Source organism: Lagopus leucura, unplaced genomic scaffold, assembly GCF_019238085.1.
Source record: "Lagopus leucura isolate 7727_CA_CO unplaced genomic scaffold, USGS_WTPT01 Super-Scaffold_100009, whole genome shotgun sequence".
NCBI classification, from domain to species: Eukaryota; Metazoa; Chordata; class Aves; order Galliformes; family Phasianidae; genus Lagopus; species Lagopus leucura.
Genome location: NW_024962266.1, coordinates 27,429,897 through 27,451,920, shown reverse-complemented (window position 1 = coordinate 27,451,920; position 22,024 = coordinate 27,429,897). Strand labels below are relative to the sequence as shown.

Sequence of the window (22,024 nt, the reverse complement as noted above, 5' to 3'; positions counted from 1 at the left end):
TTTTTGAGCTAAAAACGTTAGGTTTTTTTTCCACCAAATGTTCTGAGATCATTAAAGGCTGCTTCCCTGAGTTTACTGTTATTTTAAATGAGCTTTTGTAACCTTGTGAAAGTCTTGTTTTCACTCAGGGAGATCGCAGAAGATTTTGTGGGGAAAGTCTACAGGGCTCTACAAGGTTCCAGTTGGGTCCACAGGACATAACATGCATCTAACAAAAATAAACACATACATACAAATGGAGCTCCTCACACAAGCAGTTCACACTAAACAAGTACATCCATCACCACAGAGAGTGATGGGCATATGGGCAAAGTGTGCCTAGCAGCTTTCTACAACAGGATTACAGCGTTGGTGGATAAGGGAAGAGCAACTGGTATCACCTATATGGACCAGAGCACAGCATCTGACACTGTCCCACACAGCATCTTTGTCTCCATACCAGAGAGAGATGGATTGGGTGGACGGCCCACTCATGGCTAAGGCTGGACTGCCACTCTCTAAGGGCTGTGGTCAACAGATCCATGTCCAGATTGAGACTGGTGACAAGTGGTGTCCCTCAGGGGTCAGTACTGGGACTGGTACCATTTAACATCTCTGCTGGTGACACGGACAGTGGAACTGAGTGCACACTCAAATGTGTTATACTGGAAGATTTCAAGTTCTTACCTGTTCTTTTATTTCTGTCCACATAACAATACTTTATTTCATAATCTTTAAATAAGTCATGGATTTCCTGAAAGAGAAAAGCACAAGTAACATCAGTTCAATAATTCACCAGATTAAATGCGTAACTGTACGAATTCAGCTTCTCTTTTTAAACAAAACTTTCCCAATAAACAGAAAATCTCACCATAGAAACACTATCAAATATTTGTTTTCTAAAGAGCTGGTCACGCTATGCAGCAATGTTTTCATCTCCTGCAAAGAACTGTCTTACTGAATGTGATTTACTTTCTTTTCCTCGCACAGTCACATAAGCAGAAGATGACACGCTGCTGGCTGCCTTCTGATAAAGACAAATAAAATCACAGTTCATTAAATAGCAAAAAAAAAGAAGCCAACCCAAACAACTTTTGAGAAAGTACAGCTATTACAGTTGAAATTCCAGGCAGACATGAGATATCAGCAACATCACATCGTGCAGTTTACCAAGGGCAGACAACACTGTCACAAAATGCAGCAGCTGCTTTAGTTTCCTCTGACTGCTCAAGTTCACTTCAGGAGGTTTTTTTGCTCACTTAATAATGAATATTCTTTCAAGCAGCAGTGAATCCTGACCAGAGCACTGTGTGTAAAGGATCCTCTGGCAATTACTGCACAGGCATCCAATGGGGAACCAATCCCCAGGGCACTGTTTGCTCCCATAAATTAACAGGGATAGAGCAGGGGAGAGGGAGAAGGGAGTAAGAGTGACCGTAAGAGCTGCGTTAGGTTGATCTCACTGCTCCCCAGCATGAGCAAGAAGTTCACATGCCCCACAAACACCATGCTCAGCAGCAAGAATGCAGAGATGGACATGAATCATCCCAAGCGAGCAGCATCTTGACATGTTTATTGTTTCAGTTGGGACTCCTACATTGCAGGGAGGCCAGCTGAGTACCAAAACAATCAAGAAACATTGTCTGAAAGCTTCACTGCAGCCCACTGGCAGGACAGCACCTTGCCTTCCAGCACGCTAATTCAATACCCACACCCTGGAGGTTAATTGGGTTCTCCTGACTGCTATCAGGTGCACACCTTTTAGTCCAGGGAACGCCAGTCTCTAGTTTCACCAGCTAACAGCTGTCAAGCTCTGCATTAATAAAACAGGAGAGCGCTTCTCAAGCCACCAGCCGTCCTGATCAGACGTGGTGAGGATATGGTTTCTGATCAGCAAAACGAGCTGGGCAGACTGCAGGCACTGATGATGGTGGGTGGGAGGCTTGGCTGTCCCACTGACAACTGGAGGGCAGCCCAACTCAGCCATGAGCAGAGATGGCATTACGTGCAAAGTTTTGTGCATCTGAGCTCCACCAGGGCACTGGAGGCAGCACGGCAAGTATTTCTGTTCTGCTCAGACAAAGGGTGATGTATTTCTCTCTTCTTAGTTCTATTACAGGGAGTAACATGGAAAGTTTTATGTGGAGGATGAACACCAGGAAATAGTATTTCAAACAGCTCTCAACACCGCTGTGAGTCTTTCATGAGCTAGATGATTTCCCAAAAACTGTCTGAAATTACAATTGCGAGGGAGAATAGCCTGCAGCAAACTTATCTTCACGGGATAACTGTGAGCTCTCATGTTAAAAACAACAAGAACATTATGCAGTCTCAAAATGAGAACCCAAAGTAAGCTGAAGAATGTTAAAAGAGCACTGCCAGCATTTTGGGGTGATGTGCACACGCGGTGGTACAGCAGCTCTCCCTCCCAGGACGGAGCTCTGTGCAGTACTCCAGCAAAGGCATTTTGCACATCAGGACCACGTGAGACAAGCCACAAACAAAACACACCACGCTGACTCTTATGCCAATAAGTGCTCCTTCCAATTCAACAGATATTTAGATATCAGTGTACACAGCCTAAGATTCTTCATAATATTTTCAGAAGCACTAAGCCAGATTTAGAGCTTGTGGACAACATAACAGAGTCTCAGGCACTTCGCTAAATCTTACCCTGTCTTTCAACTAGAAAGGAATGGAGGCTATTCCCACCTTAATTTCCCTTAATGATACACACCAAAGGCCCCAGGGTTCCCAAAGGAAGCATCTTGCCCCAGTCCCACATCCCAGCAGTGAGCAGGGCACGGGGCAGCCAGTCCCCAGGCACAGGAGCTCTGCACCACCAGCTGCGAGGCAGCCCCATGGCACCCAGCTGTCATTAAGCCTTCAATTTCCCTACAGGTGGACTTTCTAAAGCTAGTTAATCTAAGCATTGGGGAAAAACTACATTCTTAATAAGAAAATAATCCGAACTGGGAGGAAAAGCAAAACCAAGTATATCCAAGGGGGTTTAAGAGAAAGTATTTGTAAATATGGGCCGGACACACTTTGAAGTATGTTATTTAAACTCATACAAACTGTGTTAAAGTATGTTATGTTGGAAGGCCAGTGTTACCCTGAGGTGCACCAGAAAGAGTGTGGCCAGCAGGGTGAGGAAGGTGATCCTCCCATCTACTCTACCCTGGAAAGGCCACCTCTAGAATACTGTGCCCAGTTCTGGGCTCCCTGTGTCAAATCAGACAGGGATCTCTTGGAAGGGATCCAGCGCAGAGCCACAAAGGAGGAAAGGCTGAGTAACCTGGATCTGCTCACCTGGGGAAAAGACTGAGGGGGAATCTGATTAACGCTTATAAATACCTAAAGGAAGGTGGGATGCACATGGATACGGCCAGGCTCTTCTCAGTGGGGTGCAGTGATAGGACAAGGAGTAACGGCCTTTTTGTTTGAGGACTGACTTCCACATCTGTAAGACCAGACCATGCAAAGGTCATTAACGCTCGAATATACATAAATATTGTCATTTAGACAAGAGCAACTTCTTCATAGACTTGAGATGGGCAGGGAATGAAAAAAATATTTTTCTGATCTTCTGGATTTGTGCTGGTGTGTTGATAAGAGGAATGCTATGGGACTGGAAATGAATGCCATCATCCTGGGCACAGCACCGTGTATGGATGCTAAAGGAAAGATGAAAAACATCACACTCCAAAACACGAATCTCTGTCTGGGGTGGACTAGGTCAGTTTCCTATCGATACCTACATGTTTTATCTCTCCTTAGATTCTATCATACCATAGCAGAAGCACAGGACTGAAAGTATTTGAATGAAAGTAATTAACCAGCCCCACTTTACATCACGTCCAGCACTAAAGCAGAACATCTCTTTCATTTTGTGTCCTCAGATACCAAAGGAGAAAAGCAGAAACACCACTAAAACACAGCTGCATTCAAAGACAACCAGGTGCAGCTAAGAGCTGATCGAAAACAGGTGAAACCTCATTCCACACCAATTGTTCCTGAGCTGCAAAAAGGGAATCAAAGAGCAAAGGGTCCTTTCGACCATCAACCCCCAGCAGAGAAGACAGAGAACCATTCTGCTACTCCTAGAAGCAGTTCCAAGGGATCCTAACAGGCTTCTATCTCATTTATAAGCTACTGCTTCTGTGGAAGTTAATCAGACATAGATGGCAAACCAGCGACTCTGAAAAATGAATGGCTTGGGGAAATCCAATACAGTTCTTCTAATCCACCAGAATAATCACAAACAACCAAATACACAAAAGCTGATTTACCTTATGATACTGCAACAGAACAAAACTGCCCATATTTAGTGATGTCCCACCTTCACTTGCACACCCTGAAGCTACCAGGATCTCTTCCACAGTGAAGCACTGATCACTTCCCTCCCTCCTGCTGCCCCACAGGTCCTCCTGTGACCCAGGACACTCAGAGCAGCAGAACTCAGCTCCAAGGACCTTCCCTTTGCAACTGCAGCTTTTGCTATTGAAGTGCGTTAGCCCATTCATCAGAGCTGATGGCTCAGGGAGACGCACACCCCGCAGTTCTGAGAAACACCCGACCCCGAGGCGCCAGCTGAGCACCGAACAATGAGTAGCAGGGAACAAGCACCTATAGCAAAGCCTACCTTGGAGTTTCTTCACAAAGATTCTTGATAGGAACATCTGTCCTACCACAATGCTGCATCTAATACTAACACCAATGCTCACCAGGGCAGACCCATTGGCATTTCAAAAAGCCTGGCACCAGTGGATAACCTTGCCCATCCTGACACAGAGCATCACACACCAGCACCCTGCCACGACTCCTTGGGTCCTCCCTACTGCCCGTCATTCTAAAAGGGAGGTGAAGGGACAAGAGTGCTTCCCCACTACTGCAGGAAGAAATAGAAGCCAGTGGAGCATGCTCTAGAAGGCTGTGGGAGGAGGGAGAGCTGTGCTCTGGACTGGCAGCCTCTGCTGCCCCAACACCTTGAGATTTGAACTGCAATCAGAACAATCCCTGGGGACCCCATGGCACGGCTTGTTACCAAACTGCACCTCTCCCAAGCAGGAAAACCAGACTGAGAGAAGACAGAATAGCTGGTAAGCACAACAGAAACTACACAGAGTTGTAATGCAGCTTTTCTTGCCACAGCTCTGTTGTAGAAATACCTTCTTCCGCAAGAGAATTGCCTGTAACAACATTAATCCGGCCAAGTACGTATTTGCAGACTGGACCATAAAACCCAAAGCAGAAAGAAGCTCCTCAGCGTAATTTCTCCTTATCTGATCCCCCTCAGATCTAATTCATGAAGGCAACTCCTTAGGAACACTGACTTCTCCAGCACAGCAGGCTGCAATGCCTTCATCAGGCTGCCCTCCTCCTGAGCACAGGTCCTGCACATCCCAAGCTGCGCTGCTGGGGAAAATCCCACTGACTGGCACACAGCCTTTATCCCTCAGGACAGCCACCCTGAGCCTCCAGGTCTATCTGTCTGATCTCCCAGCCATCACATCCGTGGAAATCTGCTTCCCATTCAAAAACCTGACAGTGAAGGCACGCTGTTCAGCAGCTTGAAGAGTAATTTTGTTACTTTTAACTGTTTCACTCCCACTGAACTCCAGAGGTAACATAAAATTGAAAGTACAATAATAAATGAATAAGGAAGTTAATACGTAGCTACAGTTGGCACAAGATCGCGCTCATCTAACTTCCCCTGAAAAAAAATCAGAGCACTGTTGTAGTTCTGAAGACAACGAGCCTTTCAACAAAACTCAGCATCTCCACCAATCGTATCCACATCAGCAAAAGAGTTTTTTCACACTTGGAAACTATTTTGGTAAATCTCAGCCTTACCTTTCACACGGTGACAGCAAACCCCACATCCTGCTGACTGGAGATGAATAATTGCAGTTATGAAATCCCATTCTGGAACACCTGACTGCATTTTCATGACATTCACCCCATCCATGTTGCAGAACCAACCGGCCAGGGCAGCAGTATTTTATCTCATTCTGCTTGGCTATGCAAGAAGCAAAGAGCCCAGTAGAGCCCTCCACATGGCACCTAATGCCATGATTCAAGTTTGACTCAAGCAATATTAGGCTTTAGAAACACACAACAGCCAAGGAGAGGGATGTACTTAAGATGCCCCAGGACAGAAGCTTCCTTTCTCAGCACTAATTTAAAGTAACCAAAACAAAACTCCAAGCTTCCCACATGTTGCCTGGTTGCCAAACTGGACCTTCACACCATTGTTCCCTTGGGAGAGTGTGACCAGCAATGTGCACCACGATGGCTTCCATGCACACGAGCTGCATTTCTTCACCAGAGCACAGGTGAGCTGTGGGTGCCCCATCCCTGGAGATGTGTGATGCCCTGAGCAGCCTCACCTGGTGGGGCACACACCTGTGGCAGCAGTGGGGTTAGATGGACTCGGAGCTCCATCCCAACCCAACCTGGTGATGCTATGTGGGGATGTGCAACACAGCAGCGTGCCCAGCCCGGGTCACGGCGGTAAGCTCCCTGCCGGCTCCGACAGCTTCTCGAGGAGACGATAGGGATTAGCAGGGTTTCTCAAGCTGCGAGCTCCCGAGCCTTTTCTACAGGCGAGCCCCTCGGGCTGCTATAAATAGAGACGAGGCTCTACGTGTAAATCATCACACAGCACCACGCGAAATCCTTATTTCCACACCTGCCATTGCCTCCAATCCAAAGGCACCAGAAGCGGAGCCCCGGGGAGCGCTCCGGGCTACGGTGCGCCGATCTTCAGCAGGTGGCCACCAAAACGAAGGGACCGAGAAACCCGCGAGCCGCTGCCGCCCTCAGCTGAAGGGAGGGCAGCCCGTGCCGCAGCGCGGTTCCGAGCGGTGCCGCCCGGCCGCTGCAGGTGCTGAGGCGCAGCCCCGCTCGCAGCAGCGGTTTAAGAGCTCGCCGTCGTTCCACAAAGCGCAAATAATCGGAGCGGAACTTTCCGGCTCCGGGAAGCCGCCCCCGCCGGCCGCCCCCCCGCACCGCCACACGCGCGATGCGCTCCGACGCTGCCTCCCGGCGCAGCCCCGCGCCCATCCCGCCCGCTCGCAGGGATGCGGCTCCCGGAGCCGCCCCGAGCCGCCGCCCCGAACGGCGACAAAGCGGCGGGAGAACCCGAGCGGAGCCTCGGGGCTGCTCTTTGTTGCGGCGGCGGAGCGCGGCAGCAGCCCTTCGGCTTCCCGCCCGGCTGCTGGAGGCGGCCGTACCTGGCTGCTGCTCTCGGCCGGCAGGTTCCTTAGCAGGATCTTGCGCCGGTTGTTCAGCTCCCGCCGGGTGACCGCCAGCCGCCTCGCCGCCTCCTCGGGGCCCGGCGGCGGCGGCCGAACCCCGCGCGGCGGTGGAGGCGGCGGCTCGGCGGGCAGCCCCGCTCCGCGCTCGGCTGCCGCCGCCATCTTGCAGAGCCGCCCGGCCGAGCGGGGGGAGCGCGGCGGTGGGCGGAGGGGAACCGCGGGGCGCGACGAACGGCCGGGCCCGGCCCCGCCCCGCCGCCCTCGGCCTGCCCCAAGGCGGGGGGAGGGAAGAAGCCGAGCCGCCCCCCGAGCCCCGCTGCTGCAGAAATGGCGCTGATGCGGAGTGGAGCAGCGCGCCCCGCCAGCGGTTCGCTTCTGCGGACGGAAGGCGGAGGGTTCGCGTTCCTCGCAGCAGAAGCGCCCCGAGCAAACGGCGGAGCGTCCCGAGGAGGAAAGCAACGCCCGGGAGCTGCCCTGGCGGCAGAAATCCCTCCCTCGGGGCACGTGGCAGCCGGGTGCCAGCAGCGGGCTGCGCTCCGCGAGCCGCTCGGTGAGCTCCGCTTCCACAAAGCGCGCATCTGTACGAACGGCGCACGCTGTTGAGGCCACGCTTGCTAAAATACAGACGTAGTTCTCTTAAATTCGTCTCTTCTTAGACGAGTTACACTTGCGAGTAAATTTAGGCTTTTTTTTTTTTTTTTTTTTTAACGTTGTCATCAGTTTGATAAAGGAATGAAGAACAGATTGATGTGTCCGATTTTAGAAATGGGTCTGACCACAACGAGAGGGCGAAAGAAAAGCCAAGCCTGAAAAACAGCCTTCAAAAGGAAACTGGAAACACAGTTTGAGTCAGAACGGGTGTATGTGAGCACGTCCTTAACAAGAGGGCCTAATTGTGCACATACTGTTTGTGGCAAAGCATTCATGTATTTAGAGCCAGGGTCAGCCCTCTGAGTGCTGTTAGCATCGCCTTCCTACTCGAAGCAGAAGCAGGGAAATCCATCCTGACAAATGATTTTGGTGAAAGCTGGTCTAAAGAACCCGGTGAGGCTGATGAGTGTTGGCTGAGGTACAGATAACTCGTGCCTAAGGATGTATAAACCATTAATAACACAACCTATGACATTACCCCTGGAAAATACATAGAAACTAATGACTGAAGAGGCAGTGAGTAGTCACAAAGTAATTCAAGCTACAGCACTGAGGAAGCCGTACTAAAAACTGCCTTCTCTAAACCTATCCAAATCATGTCACAGATTAGGAGATGTAAATTACTCAGAACAGAAGATGAACCACCTCCTCAGAAACACTCACCAGATGAAGCAATTAGAGTAGAAATTACTGATCTGCTCAAACATCGTATGGTTCAGTGAAGCTAATGAAGCTGTGAAAGCAGAGTAATTAATTACCACATTCTTACAGTTTGAAGGTGGACATGCTGGTTCACCTGCATGTTGCTGGTAATTAATCACACCTGTAACAATTACCTTCTGAGAAGCTGCTGCTGTCTCCATTTGATGGGTGCCCTGCAGCCTAAGTGCAACTCATTCCCAGCTGTGGTGCACTGCTAGAATAAGCATTTCAGGAATTAACAGTTCAGTATTAATGGCAGAAATAAAACTGAACTAAAACTAAATAGCTCCAGGAACACACAACAATTTTTCTTGCTTAGTGATGCATATTTAAAAGTTTGTATTTTACAGCTGTATTTCTTTTTATGTATTTCTTTTTCCTTCTCCTCGCAGCATTCTCATTTCTTTCTGTCTGCAAGTCATTGCTGTTGCACAGGTGGACTAATTATAGAATCACAGAACGGCCTGGGTTGAAAAGGAGCATCCAGTTCCAACCCCTGCTGTGTGCAGGTCACCAACCAGCAGCCCAGGCTGCCCAGAGCCACATCCAGCCTGGCCTTGAATGCCTGCAGGGATGGGGCATCCACAGCCTCCTTGGGCAGCCTGTGCCTGTGCCTCACCACCCTCTGGCTGAAAAACTTCCTCCTCATATCCAACCCAAACCTCCCCTGTCTCACTTTAAAGCCACTCCCCTTGTCCTATCACCATCCACCCTCACAAACATCCGTTCCCCCTCCTGTTTATCCGCTCCCTTCAAGCACTGGAAGGCCACAATGAGGTCTCCCTGGAGCCTTCTCTTTTCCAAGCTAAACAAGCCTCAACCTGTTCTCAAGTTCACAAATTTCACAAGTTAATTTTCTGCCCTCAGGAAATCTCCCATTTCACTACATGGTTCCTGCCAAAGAACCAAGCCCAGGCTGATGGCACAGCCTCCCTCTACCCATGCAGCTGGTTTTGGCCAGCGTTCCTTCACACCAGCCGTTGTAGCTCCCAGTTTTGTTCTTTGTGCCTGCTACCAGTTCTACCACTCCTACCCTTGCCATGAGAACTGACATTGCTCGGGGAACCCTCTTCTAATGAGCCTCTGCTGCTGCATCTGCAGGAATGAGAAAGCTCATCAGGAGGGTGGTGCTGAGCAAGAACCACGCAAGGCAAGTGGTAACAGCCCCCACCAGCAGCACTGCACCCAGCACAGGAGGAGGACAGTGATCCAACATGTATTCTCCTTAAAGGATTTCCTCTGATTACAGACCATCCTTCCACACACAGGCACAGCACACATGTGTTTCTATCAGTATAGCTACTCACTTTCTGTTGCTTTCAAAACAAGAACTACACGTTGATGCTCTGCACTCTGAGCAGTCTTTGGTTTTCCAATGCACTTCCATTAAGTTTCAGAACTGCTGCATAAGCAAAAAAACCCAAACACTATTTAAACACTGTGGAAAACTAGAGTGATCTGTAAGTACAGCTTTGGTTCCATTGCTGGATTGATGCTATTACAGCTAAGCCACTTTGTAGTAATTCATTTGGAGCTCACTAAATTCTCTGTTAATTAAGAATAATGGCCTGTCCACAGGAGTGGCTTTTGCAGCTCTTCTAAGCTGGAGATTAGCTTACCACATTTCTGTAGCTTTGAGCCTTCTTTTTGTCTCCCCTCTCCTAACAGGAGGAGAGCACTGAAGAGAACTGTGGCACAAACACCCATGCAGAATTAAGGATGTGGTTGGATGTAAGTGTCCAGGTTCAAATGTACAAACAGGCTCTGATCTGTGCAGATAAAAGCCAAAGTTTTTAAAATCTGCTGGATATCTGAATATGGGGGATACTGGGAATGTATCTGTAAGCTCTTCAGAAAATGGATTTCTTACATGAAAGAGAAATCCGAACTGTTTTCTACAACCCAAAACTGAATCATTTTCCTACAGCAGGTGTCTGGAATCCATCACTAGCTGCAAAGTCCATGTTCACATTAAAATCCTCACTGCTAGCATCACTTCAAGCAGTGCTTTGTTAATGGTCAAAAGCAATACCATTCTCTTCAGTCTGTGCTCTCCCCATAGCTGCCACCTCCTGCTGCTCCTTTTGTTTCATTTGGAACCTAAAATCTCAAAACCCAAAGATGTAGATTCACATGTCAATAATATTAGTTCTGTGTGATCATTACAGAACTTTTTCATTGCCGTCAGCAATGGAGCTCCAACGTTTATCTCACATTTCCAAATTAATTACCTCTAGAATACCACAAACATGCCAAAAGAAGTTCCTTTTGCCTTATTTCTTACAAATCTGAATGCATTTGGCAGTCTCAGTGTAACATTCATGCAATAACTGCACGGATCATTAAGAAACAATGGAACTTCATATCAAATTCCCAACCTAGCACAGCACAACAAGCAACTGATACCAGCAGCACTCTGATGGAACAGAATCTTCATCATTGCCCTTGGCAGCTACAGCATCACCTCCACTGCATGTCCCTCCCACTTGGACAACACACTGCTTAGCCATCAGAATAACTCAGCTGACATTTTGTTGAGGCAAGTATTGTGGCATGGTAATTCTTCCCAATTAACTGCTAAGCTCATTTTAATACCAGAGAGATCTTGATTGGGCTTGAGTTCTCCAAGCACCGAGGAATGGCAGTAATACAGGATCAGACTTCAGGGCGATCAAATCGCATCCCAGCAGTGCCCATTTTGTCTGAAAGATGCCAGATGGGCAACAGATTGCTCCAGAGGTCAAGGCACACATGTGCTTCTCTCAGAGATGCAGTCAACAAACAGATATTCCCAGTTTAACTGTGCCTTATTTGCACGGTACCTAATCACAGAATGGCCAGGGTTGGAAGGGACCTCAAGGATCATGAAGCTCTCAACCCCCCTGCCACAGGCAGGGCCACCAACCTCCATATGTAATACCAGCCCAGGGTGCCCAGGGCCCCATCCAACCTGGCCTTGAACACCTCCAGGGATGGATGGGGCATCACAGCCTCTCTGGGCAGCTGTTCCAGCACCTCACCGCTCTCTCTGTAAAGAATTTCCCCTGGCATCCAACCTAAATCTCCCTTCCCTCAACTTGAAACCATTTCCCCTTGTCCTGCAGCTATCAGCCTTTTCAAAGGGTTGATTCCCCTAAGTATTCCCCTGTAGCTCACATTCCTTGGAATTTGCCAGGTACTGCAGTGTATGACCAAAAATGGGCCTTTTCTTTACTCTGGAAACACTCTTCCATACAGACACAAAAACATTCCAAGTGACTTTGCCCACAGCTGAACGTTTTCTTTTTAAGAAGGACTTGATAGCTATTAAACTCTGTGTAACACTGCTCCTAACAGTCAGGGATGGTGGATTAACCCAGAGACTGGTTAGCAACATCTCGGTTTCCATTCTGTAGCACAGTGGTTTGTGAGTAAACAGTAAGAAGATAATAAAGGCTATAGAGTGAGCGACTGCTGTCAGGAAACCATTACACTGCAATATAATGTGAGGGGCTATTTTAGGAATCACAGTCTTTGCAGTAGAATTCATAACCTTTGTTGCTTTGTGCGTATCATTAGCAAACCAGCGTGAAGGTTATATCTGAAGACAGCAAAAGTGTAGTAAAATACCCAGCCAGTGTAGTGAAAAACCCAAAAAGCAATCAAAGCCAGTTTCCTGACTAGTCATGGAGAATGGAAGACAGTGAGATCAAAGAGCTGTCAGTGCAGTCCTCTCCCATTTCTGGCCCTGAGGGCTGGAAGCTCTGCAACACCTTCCCTTCAAACAATGCTCCCACTGCTTTAAGTCACCGTTCTTCTTTTCATAGGCCTCACTTTTCCCTCACCCAGATCCAATTTCAAATTCAGTAACAACCTATTGACAGAAAGTATGTTTTGGCAATGTTAGAATAGAAAGGCTTCTTAGGTTTCTAGTAAAAGCAGGTACAGCCCACCCAGCATTCCTACAGGGTATTTTTATTGGCTGCCCTCTGTTGGGGTGCTGCAAATGCTCGTTTCAAATCGTTCTGTCGCAGCTTCTCCATAAGTGCCCGTTTTCTAGGAGCTGGAAGTGAATGCAGAGAGCTCACAGGAAAACGTGAAATCGTTTTGTGTTAAAACACAGCAAAATCATAACACCAAACCAAAGCATTTCCCTGTGGAAATCAGCAGGCCTCCATCACTGTCTCATTTGCAGCCCATACAGGTTACAGACTTGAAGAATATCCTGGAGGTGAGCGACTGAATAACTGGTACGTACTGGAACAGGCATCATATCAGCAGTTTGTTTTGACTCGATGAACCAGCCCGTGATTTATCCCTGTTAGCAGAGGTTGGAGGTTTGAAATACCACCACAATATTTTCTCCTTAAAAAACACAGTGAACTTGTTAAATATGGAAAACTGGCATGGAGGACACAATGCAAGCTCAACTTTCCCAATGCGTTCTTAAAAAAATTTATGAGTTTAAAGCGTTCTGCCATTCGGTTATAAAAAGGTTTCCACAGAAACAGTCATGCAACACAGCTTTTTGCTATAAACACACTGAAGGGGCTAACTAACTTCTGCGTGTTTATTCTGCCCTGAGCAAAAAAGCCTCCTCCACTTCCTGCCATCCAGGTTGCCTGGCTGTTAGAACTACAACACACCCTGGCTCAAGCTGCAAATGAAATGAAGATATTAAAGAGGTTAATATTATTTTGCAGGAATTAGATCATCTAATTACTCAGCATTTAATCTCACCCAGTTGCATGTGATTTGCATACATTATACCAGGAGAACGGATAGCTGAAGCAAATCGAATGTGGCAAACTGACAGAAAGTTGGACTACTGAAAATAAGCACGCTGGCACTATCTGACCAAGTTCTTGGTTTCCTGCTGGTCTCAGTGCCCACCTACCCCAGTGTGTCTGATTTTATATCTCTAGGTGAGGTGGAAGAGCTTGTAAGTTAGAAAACACCAACGCTGACCACACTGGAAATACTCAGTAGCCTCATCTAAGGTCAACCCAGCTGTGATGCTGCCTATACCTAAAGAGCAGCCTGCCAGCCTCATCAGAACTTCAGCATAGTGTGGAAATACCTCTTCCTTCACATTATTTTCATGCAGACATACTGCCTGCAAAAATTACCAGCTGGATGGTCTCAGGCAGAAGTAAAGGTTATTCGCTTTATGTGCAGAACAGACACTGTCACACGTTGACACCAGGTGGAGGGTGGGGTAGAAAGGTTCCTGGGCTGTGCTTTTTGGCCAACAGTTTTCCTTCTTTGCTATCACTGTTTTTGCTCCATTTGTGGTAATAACAGTGGAGAGCAATTGTTCAGGCAGCACTCAAAGGTGGTGCTTTTGCCAGTGTCAACTACAGAAACGTAAAACAAAACAGAACAGCATCCGCAGGCTCCCAAATTGTTAAGGTAGTACCATCTACCACCACCACCACTGATGGAACCAGCCCAGGAATACAAATTACTTTGGTTTTTTTCCTACAGAATTTAGATGAGGTCACTGTGGTTCATCTTTGAGCTGAAAGTACAAATTCCACATCTCATGAACGTTCAGCCTGTCATCCAACTCATGCTCCTCACTCAGGTTCATCGGTATTGCTGCCTGGTATCACCACTTTCTGATGGCATAAGATTGCCTTGCATTACAGTAAAAGCCTTGGTTAAGCAGAGTAGATCTGATTATTTGAAGGAAACTCTTCTTTATGTACTTTGGATATTTGTTTCCCTTTGTTGTATCACTAGATCATCTATTCACTGAAAATCTCCATGGAAGTTTGCAGCAGAGATGTAGAAAATGAAGCCTTTCCCTGGGACTGAGCAGGCAATAAGTGCACGTCACAGTGCAGGCTGCCATGAGTCAGTAAGTCACTTTGGAAACTGCTCTCCATGTATGCCCTGAATTCCTGCCAGCTCAGGCTCCCTTTGGTTCCAAGGCAGGGGATGGGAGTACCCCAGTCTCAAAATGCAACCATCCAAAGCAGGTGATGTAAAAGGTGCCGGGGCAGGGAAGCATCAGCCTCATCTACTGAGATGCCTCATCTACTGGCAGCAGTTCTGCACATACACTGGCACACGCACCAGTTATGTCTGGCACTCTGCTAACAAGGCAGGGTTTGGAGGACTTCACTCTTGGACTTGAATGTCCAAATTCCACTGCAGCCTTGGCTCCAAATCGCAAGTCTTTCTGGGCCAAGGTCCTTCTGTGACTCAGTTCAAAGCACATAAAGTAGAGAAAATAATCACCTCTCCTAAAGGAGATGAGCTGCAAATAAGTAATATAAAATATTCTGATGTCTGTATTATTTTTTCCTACTTAGGATCAATGGCAAAATGGACACTGTGCGGAAAACCACAGCCCAACAGCAACAGAATTAACCGCTGTAGGAACTGATATTCCAAACAGCACCAGATGACAAAAGAGGGGAAACTTCAGTGCAGGCTCCTTTGAAAATCTCAGCCATAGCTGGGATTCTTTTTCAGAAAACAAATGAAAGGGGTATCTAAGAGCTATGAATACTGCAAATTAATCTTTACATTTGCATACAGCCTTCTGGATCCAGGACTTCTTCATCTTATTTCCTCCCCTTTTCCATGCTTGCTGCCAGCTTTGCAGTTATTTCTGCTGTGACAAATACATCTTCTCTCCTCGTCTCCATTTCTGGGTTACTTTACAAAATAAAGCCTTTGAAAGCTAGAGATCTCCTTTTGACCAGTTATAGTCACAAGTTCTGCACACAGGAACACCTGATGAATTCTCATCTGTCTCCTTGCCAGGGGCAAGGATAAAGATAATATTTCATGGAGTAAGCAGCCTTGTTCATGCTCATGGGCTGGTTGCAACACACTCTTCTTTTCAAATCACATTTCAAGGCAATAGTGTAAACAAACAGAAAAGCCTCCATTTTGAAGCAACATACTCTGAACAGAACACGTGAACAGCTTCCATCTCCAGCTTGGTGCCATTGATGGATGACCTGCTTGGTACAGACAGGAAAAGTCAATATGCTTCAGAGTGCTCAAAGACTGAAAGCATTATGCCTCTTTAACACCTAGCACATGCAAACCAAAGGCAAAACTCACTGTAATCTTTGGGGGAAAAAACAAAAACCTGAAAATAACTTTTTTTTTTTTTTTTCCTTCATAAAACACACAGGATGTTAAAACAACCAAGTAACTTATGGCCGTAAAGTCTACCAGTTACAAACAAGGAGGATACAGGATACAAATCCAAGTCAGGCAAACAACTGCTCATTTGTGATCTTGCTCCACAGTCAACACAGTAAAATAATAATGAGGAGGGAAGGCCGTGGAACAGCAGCTGCAATGAAAACGGGAGGCCTATCACACAGCTTCTTATAAACCTTGACTGTGTCAATGCCCCCTTTGTCATCTATCAAGGTTTTGCTTTATATGGACTCTAGTATCGTTATCAGCATTATATTGATTCCTGCTGAAACAAGGTCAGCATCTGAATTTACATCTGACACACCTTTAGAAATGTGTTTTGGTTTTTTCCCTTGTTTACTCCTTAATAGCAACAGCTTTGGCACTTCTCATTACTTGGAGCACGAGCAAGGTTGTCCAGATCCATGAACCAGGAACACTTCGTATGTCCTAGAACAGAAATGGTGAGGCAGAAATGAGATGCAGCTCATAAAAAAATAAAAGCAAGATAAAAGCAAGGGGCTTGTGATTGCTTGGACTTTTTGATAGCTGTTCAAAGAGCAATGTTATATAGCACTTAGATATCTTTCTGGCAGAGCTGCAACAGAGAGCACTGCAAGCAGATTCTGCCCAGCAAGTAATTTTAACAACAGCATCTCTCCATTGAGACATTTAGTTAGAGCTGGAATTAATAATTTGTTTCTCACTACAGATGTGCTCCGTCCACAGTCTTACCTGGGTTAAATTAAAACTGGCACCAGAGCAGACAGGCAAGTGCAGATCAAGCCAAAGGTGTTCCTTCACTTTTGCTAGTGCTACCTTACATGCAAGGGAACTATTCTAATGTTGCTTGCCCTTAAAAAACTACAACTGGGGAGCAAATACTCAATTTGGGGAACTACTAATGCACAGGGAGATTCCTCCATATGCAGATGGACAAGGTAACATTTGGGTTCTGTTCACAAGTTGGTAACTTCCAGGGACACTTTTGTCACACCAGGGCAGCTTTGGGCTGAACAGATTGGAACAAATAGAGTCCTGGATACAGCGTCACATCTCACCTCTGAGCTTCAATGAGAACACCTGCAGCTCTGCAGAATTGGGGTTAGGAAAGTTCAACTGCTATCTGCCCTTCATTCTTATGGATTCCACTTCTTGGCCACGGATGTTTTTGTTTGGTCAGGCAGTAACATTAAAGTAATGAGTTCTCTTACAAAGGCACACCTGAAAAGAAACAACCATTTGTGCACTGCCCCAAAGCCACTGTTATGCTGAATACAACATTAGAGATTGCAGCAAACTGTGTCTACAGATGGAACCACAAACTGTTACAGGACATCCAATTCAGCCCTCTGAAAACGTAACACACTGCTCAATAGATTTCCACTGCTGTCTGCTCAGCAAATGCAACCTCACAGCCCTTCTTACACAAACACAGCACCAACGCCAACACAAAACATGACTGAGCTTTCAGTAGCACAAGTGAGAACCAAAATGATTAACCCTGGTGAGTCTGCAGCGTCACCAACCACTCTCAAAGCATTCCTTCCCCAAGCAGTGACAGACAGGCTCAGAAAAGCAAACAGCTCTAAAACACATCAACACCTTTATAGGCACAGTTTACATCATTCAAGGTGGCTCCTAAAAACAAGAGCAACCTGATCAAATGCTTCACTCCTCATTCAGATGGAATATTAAAGGAAATTGAGACCAAATGATTTCCATCTAGCCAGGTATCCACAGAACTATACTTTATATACAGTTTATTTCACTAGAGATTTCAGTTTTATACATAGTATAAAGGGGTATCCTGATATCACACATATAGTTATTTTACTGTACTGTTTAAGAACCAATTTTTTTTTTTACATAATACAGTATTAAGTACCATATTAATTAAAACAAGTGATTTAAAAGAAACTACATATAAATGGATGTTTATCATACGCACAGTGCAAGAATGATTTTATATCACCGTAATCACAAAACGTGAATCTAAAATACAACACTGTGATTTAAAACTAATTTATGATTATGCTGCAGTGTTGCAGTCAGATTGATTAATCTCTGTTTGAATTACCAAGCAATGTTAAATTCCAGACAAACAGCAGCAGCTTATAATTATGATTTCAAACTGATCTCTTCCACAGTAACCCAAGTTTTACAGAACACTGCTTTGTCCCTACTTCTGATCTTGATGGTGTCCTAAAGAAACATTACAACGGCACAGATTTCATTTGGAATGCTCTGGTAACCAATGCCAAACAACTCCTTTATTACTGCCATACGGGAAACCTTTCGGGATGATCAAAGAGTTTAAAGATGGAGATATTTAATGGGCAGAATTTGCAGAATGTTAGTAAGGAAATACAGGATTTCTCCTCTGCAAATAGGAAGAAAATACTGCCATGTAAATCAGGTTGTAAAATTAACAGAAAACAATCGTGGAAAAGAAAGCATTCGTAATGTAAACACGTCGGAGACGACTTCTTCATTTTCCCTTTTGCAGAGCAGGGCAGTGGATGAATATCAGCTAATAAGAAACAGACGTCTTCCTCAGAAGAACTACTTCACCATCACAGAATATATGTGGTAGCTGTTGAAAACTCCTAACATTTTCTCCCCTCCCTCCCCCCATAGTTTCAAGTTCAATAAATAGTAGAAAAATAATCCTTTACTTAAAAATCTTGAGATGCATTGTCCCAGGTTCCATACAGCAATTGTTGGAGCAATGAACTTTCTAAGAGCACAAAGCTGCAGAGAACCCGACTGACTCCCCCCGCTCTGTCTGGCACCTTTTTAGTCTTCAGCTGCACAGTTTTCTGCTCTTCCAGTTAAGGAAACCAAATCGTCTCTGGCTCTTTTAAGCTCTCCCTTCTCTTGGCTCAGCATAACAGGGCTTCCAAAGCTTCGGCTGCTGTATAAACTTGCATCCCTGGTTTTGGAGGTCTAACGTGCCTCCTGCTCCGTTTTATTAAATGTTATGGCAGGTCCATTCATCAAGCACATTTCCCTGCCATTTCTGAGCCAACCTTACATTTACGAGAACGTAAAGCTCTTATGCCTAAGAGTTTACTCAGGAAGTTCGTTAAACCGTTCCTGGTAAAAGGCACAGAAACAAAGGCGCCCATTGCTGCACGGATCATTGTTCGCAAGGTTTGCTGCTCGTGTTGTTCATTAGCATTCTGCATCCACAGTGTGTACGGTGACTGCAGCCTGTAAATGGTGGCTGTGGTGTAGAGTGGGGTGGTGCAACCGGTAGTGGTGAAACTTGTGGCTCAGCAGGGCCGCTGTCTGAGGTGGTGTGTCCAGGTCTAAGTCTTCATCGTGGTTTCCAACATCAACACCAGCTGACAGCGGGTCGTTATTGCACGGCGGATTCTCGCTGTCTTCCTGAGGACTCATAGTGCTGTAGCCTAGAAAACAAAACAGAGGAGCTAAGGATGAAAAGGCAGACCTGGAGGTCAATATCCACAGCGCTCAGTGCCACACCTTGCTGCTATCAGACACAGCTGGCGCCTGGCAGAGAACAAACAAGGAGCTGCTGCAGCTGAGAGAAAAGGAATAAGGGACCACTGTCTGCACTGCCCCTCTTCCTTTATAAGCTTTGGGAACCTACGGTCTGGAGGACGCACAGTAGCAAAACCATTCAACAGTTGGTTATGGAGGAATTGCTTGCACTAAATTCAGAAACAAAACACAGCAGAAGGGTTACTTTGCTGGGAGTTACATTGGGAGGTGGCACCTTTAACACATGAGGGTGGTGAGGCACGGGAACAGGTTGCTCAGTGAGGTTGTTCTCCCTCCCTGGAAGCATTCAAGGCCAGGCTGGATGGGGCTGTGAGCAACCTGGTCTATAAGGGGAGGTGTCCCTGCCTACAGCAGGATCTTAAAGGCCCCTTCCAACCCAAACCAGTCTATGATTTTGTATTACTCGAATTTCACAAACAGACAAAAACTAAGTGGGCCCCACTGTCCCCATCCAGCTACATTCGTCCTAGCAAGGACCACTGGCTAATGCCTGGAGGTAACAAAGCTTTTTCACATTATCGTGATGCATCATACATAATCACAGCATTATACTTTTAGAAGGAAAGGAACACTTTTCACTTGTTGCAAAAATCCAGCATATGTTTGCAATGCTGGTCAGCTTTCCATACAGTTAAAGAAATTTACTGAATCCACATGGAAGCATTTTGCACTGTTCCATTAAGCCCAATAGTACCAACTCTTCCAGTTAGGCATGCACACAGCATAAATTAACAGGAGGCTCTCCCTTGGCTAAAATAACTGCTACCGAAGGCTGAGAGGTTGAAGAAAACCAGACCAGCCATCTTTGTGTGTAATGAAACATTGCATTCACAGGGTTATCCTAAGGAAATTATGTCACCTGAAAGTCAGCTAGCAGCTAACTGTTGCAAGACAAGATTGTGCCTTCTCAGGGAGAAAGTCATCCTGTAACATGTCCCTTTGGTATTTTCTGTCCTTTTCTTTTGAAGCAGGTGTTTGTAGTTACTGTGAGATTTGATTTAACACGGAAACCAGCTGTTGCCACTCAGACTCAGTTTGCAGTGTCCTAAACAAAAACACCTGAGTATTTCTAAACATGGAAATGCAGCAAAAGTTTAAAGAAATAAAGATATGTCCTTAATTAGAATAATAATCCTTCTGAGAAAGTTTTGGCTAAGAGCTGAAAAACCCCCTAGTGCTTCTGAGCATCTCTGTTTTTCAGCTTGAGACATCTAGACAAAGAGTGTTGGAAATATCAGGCCAAGTACTCAATGCTGCTTCTCTCTTTCTATGGTCTGAGTGATGGTTTCCAGTTAGCAGAGGGGAACTGGGGAAGAAGAACGGGCAGCCCTCTGAAGAAGATGAAATTACAGAGAGTAAAAAATAGAAGTGCACATTTCAGGTATACGGGGACCCTGCTAGTCCTGTTAACTGGGAAGATGGCAAGGATTGGTGCAAAGGGATTATTAGTCAAGCAAATCTTTCTCAGCACAGGCAATCTGACCCCAAATCCAGGATAATGCCTCCTACAGCAAGATTGTCCCTTGGACATCTGCTCGCTCACACTGCAAGGTTTTGGCCTTGAGATTTCCTGTCCCCAGGAGTTCCATCAGTGAACTATCTTAATATTTGAACACATCTTCTACAAAGTAGATGGTCACTACGAGATGCTGTGGTAGACCGCCTTGCTTAACCCTCTCTTAACTTCCATTAAGTCCTCCTCATCAGACAACAGCACGACATCTTTCTAACTGCTTTTAAGACATAAGTAGTCTCAAGGCACGAGAGGTGTATCAAAATTCTCCGCATCTAAACAGTACGTATGGTGTGTGGAGGAGGGAGAGGAAACAAAGGCACAAGGTTGGACACCCTTCACTGCTACCCATGTCCACATTTAATGTTGATAATTATTTGCTTAACAGTCACATAAAATGCCCTCTGTGGTGACAGTATTGGCTGAACGTGCAGCAGAAAGGCTAAGGAGGCACCGGATCTGTAATCCACACTTACTTTACCCCCAGCAAATGCAGGCATCATGGAATTTCATGAATGATACACATATTCCATCAAAGAAAAAGAGCAGTAGAGATGCTGACTTGATTGCTTTCTCTCACTGAGTAGAAGAGGTCCATTATCTCAACTGAAGATCAAAATTTTTCAGGTTGGTAGTGGAAAACCAGTATGGCAAATATAGTGACATATCTGTCTGTCTGAATTCTGGTCATCCAGTTAAGCTGGCAGATCCCAACAATCAGACAGGGGTAGGATGGCATTTAGCTGCTTTTACTCTACTGCTCCTTCGCTGGACAACAATCATCTGCTGGAGGGTGTCAAAACTGCTTAACTGTGAAGCAATAAAGTGCAAAGGTGGTTTGTTTGTTTGTTTTTTGCAGCCTTATCTGCAACGTGCCAGACCTGTGAGTAACCACAATCATTAAGCTGTGTCCAGGATGGTGATTCAGAGTCTTACCGTGGTCACTCTCCGTTCCTGATCGACCCCAGTATCGGCGCCTGCGTTCTGGGCTGTGGGCATGCCGCTCTATTACTGCTGCTATGAATCGGGTGTTGCTGACTGGGGCAGAAAAAGAGACAGAACTGGTTTAAAAGGAAGTGCTTTTACTGAATTTTATTTGTGGGACACATCAGACACAGTGAAACAGGCTTTCTGCAAAATGACTGCTCAAACACTACTATTTTAAGACTGTCAAGTGACAGAGCAGTGGGAGTAAAGAGATTGTATCTAAATATAGAGTAGGTCAAGATTCATTCAAACT

General features: G+C 46.0%; 2 protein-coding genes across 3 annotated transcripts in view; both read right to left on the bottom strand.

Annotated features, from left to right (window-relative positions):
• The window catches only part of RAVER2 (ribonucleoprotein, PTB binding 2), a 31,602-nt gene extending 23,003 nt beyond the window's left edge, over positions 1-8,599 (bottom strand). The window contains 6 exon segments of the mRNA XM_042873665.1: positions 667-733; positions 7,218-7,450; positions 7,453-7,562; positions 7,564-7,608; positions 7,610-7,855; positions 8,556-8,599. Of these exon segments, the coding sequence (XP_042729599.1) occupies positions 667-733; positions 7,218-7,450; positions 7,453-7,562; positions 7,564-7,608; positions 7,610-7,855; positions 8,556-8,599 (745 nt within the window).
• Positions 8,600-15,485: 6,886 nt separating this feature from the next.
• Positions 15,486-22,024, bottom strand: part of CACHD1 (cache domain containing 1) — a 90,335-nt gene continuing 83,796 nt past the window's right edge. The window contains exons 26-30 of one of the 2 annotated variants that reach the window (XR_006179422.1): positions 21,721-21,822; positions 18,419-19,156; positions 16,802-16,964; positions 16,066-16,190; positions 15,486-15,550 (exon numbers count right to left, since the gene is read on the bottom strand). Coding sequence is in view for 1 of the 2 variants with exons in the window: in XM_042873897.1 (XP_042729831.1) it covers positions 18,918-19,156; positions 21,721-21,822 (341 nt within the window). In the remaining variant the exon portion in view is untranslated. Of the gene's footprint in view, positions 15,551-16,065; positions 16,191-16,801; positions 16,965-17,211; positions 19,157-21,720; positions 21,823-22,024 lie in introns of those variants that run through there. The other variant, XM_042873897.1, reaches the window with a different exon arrangement.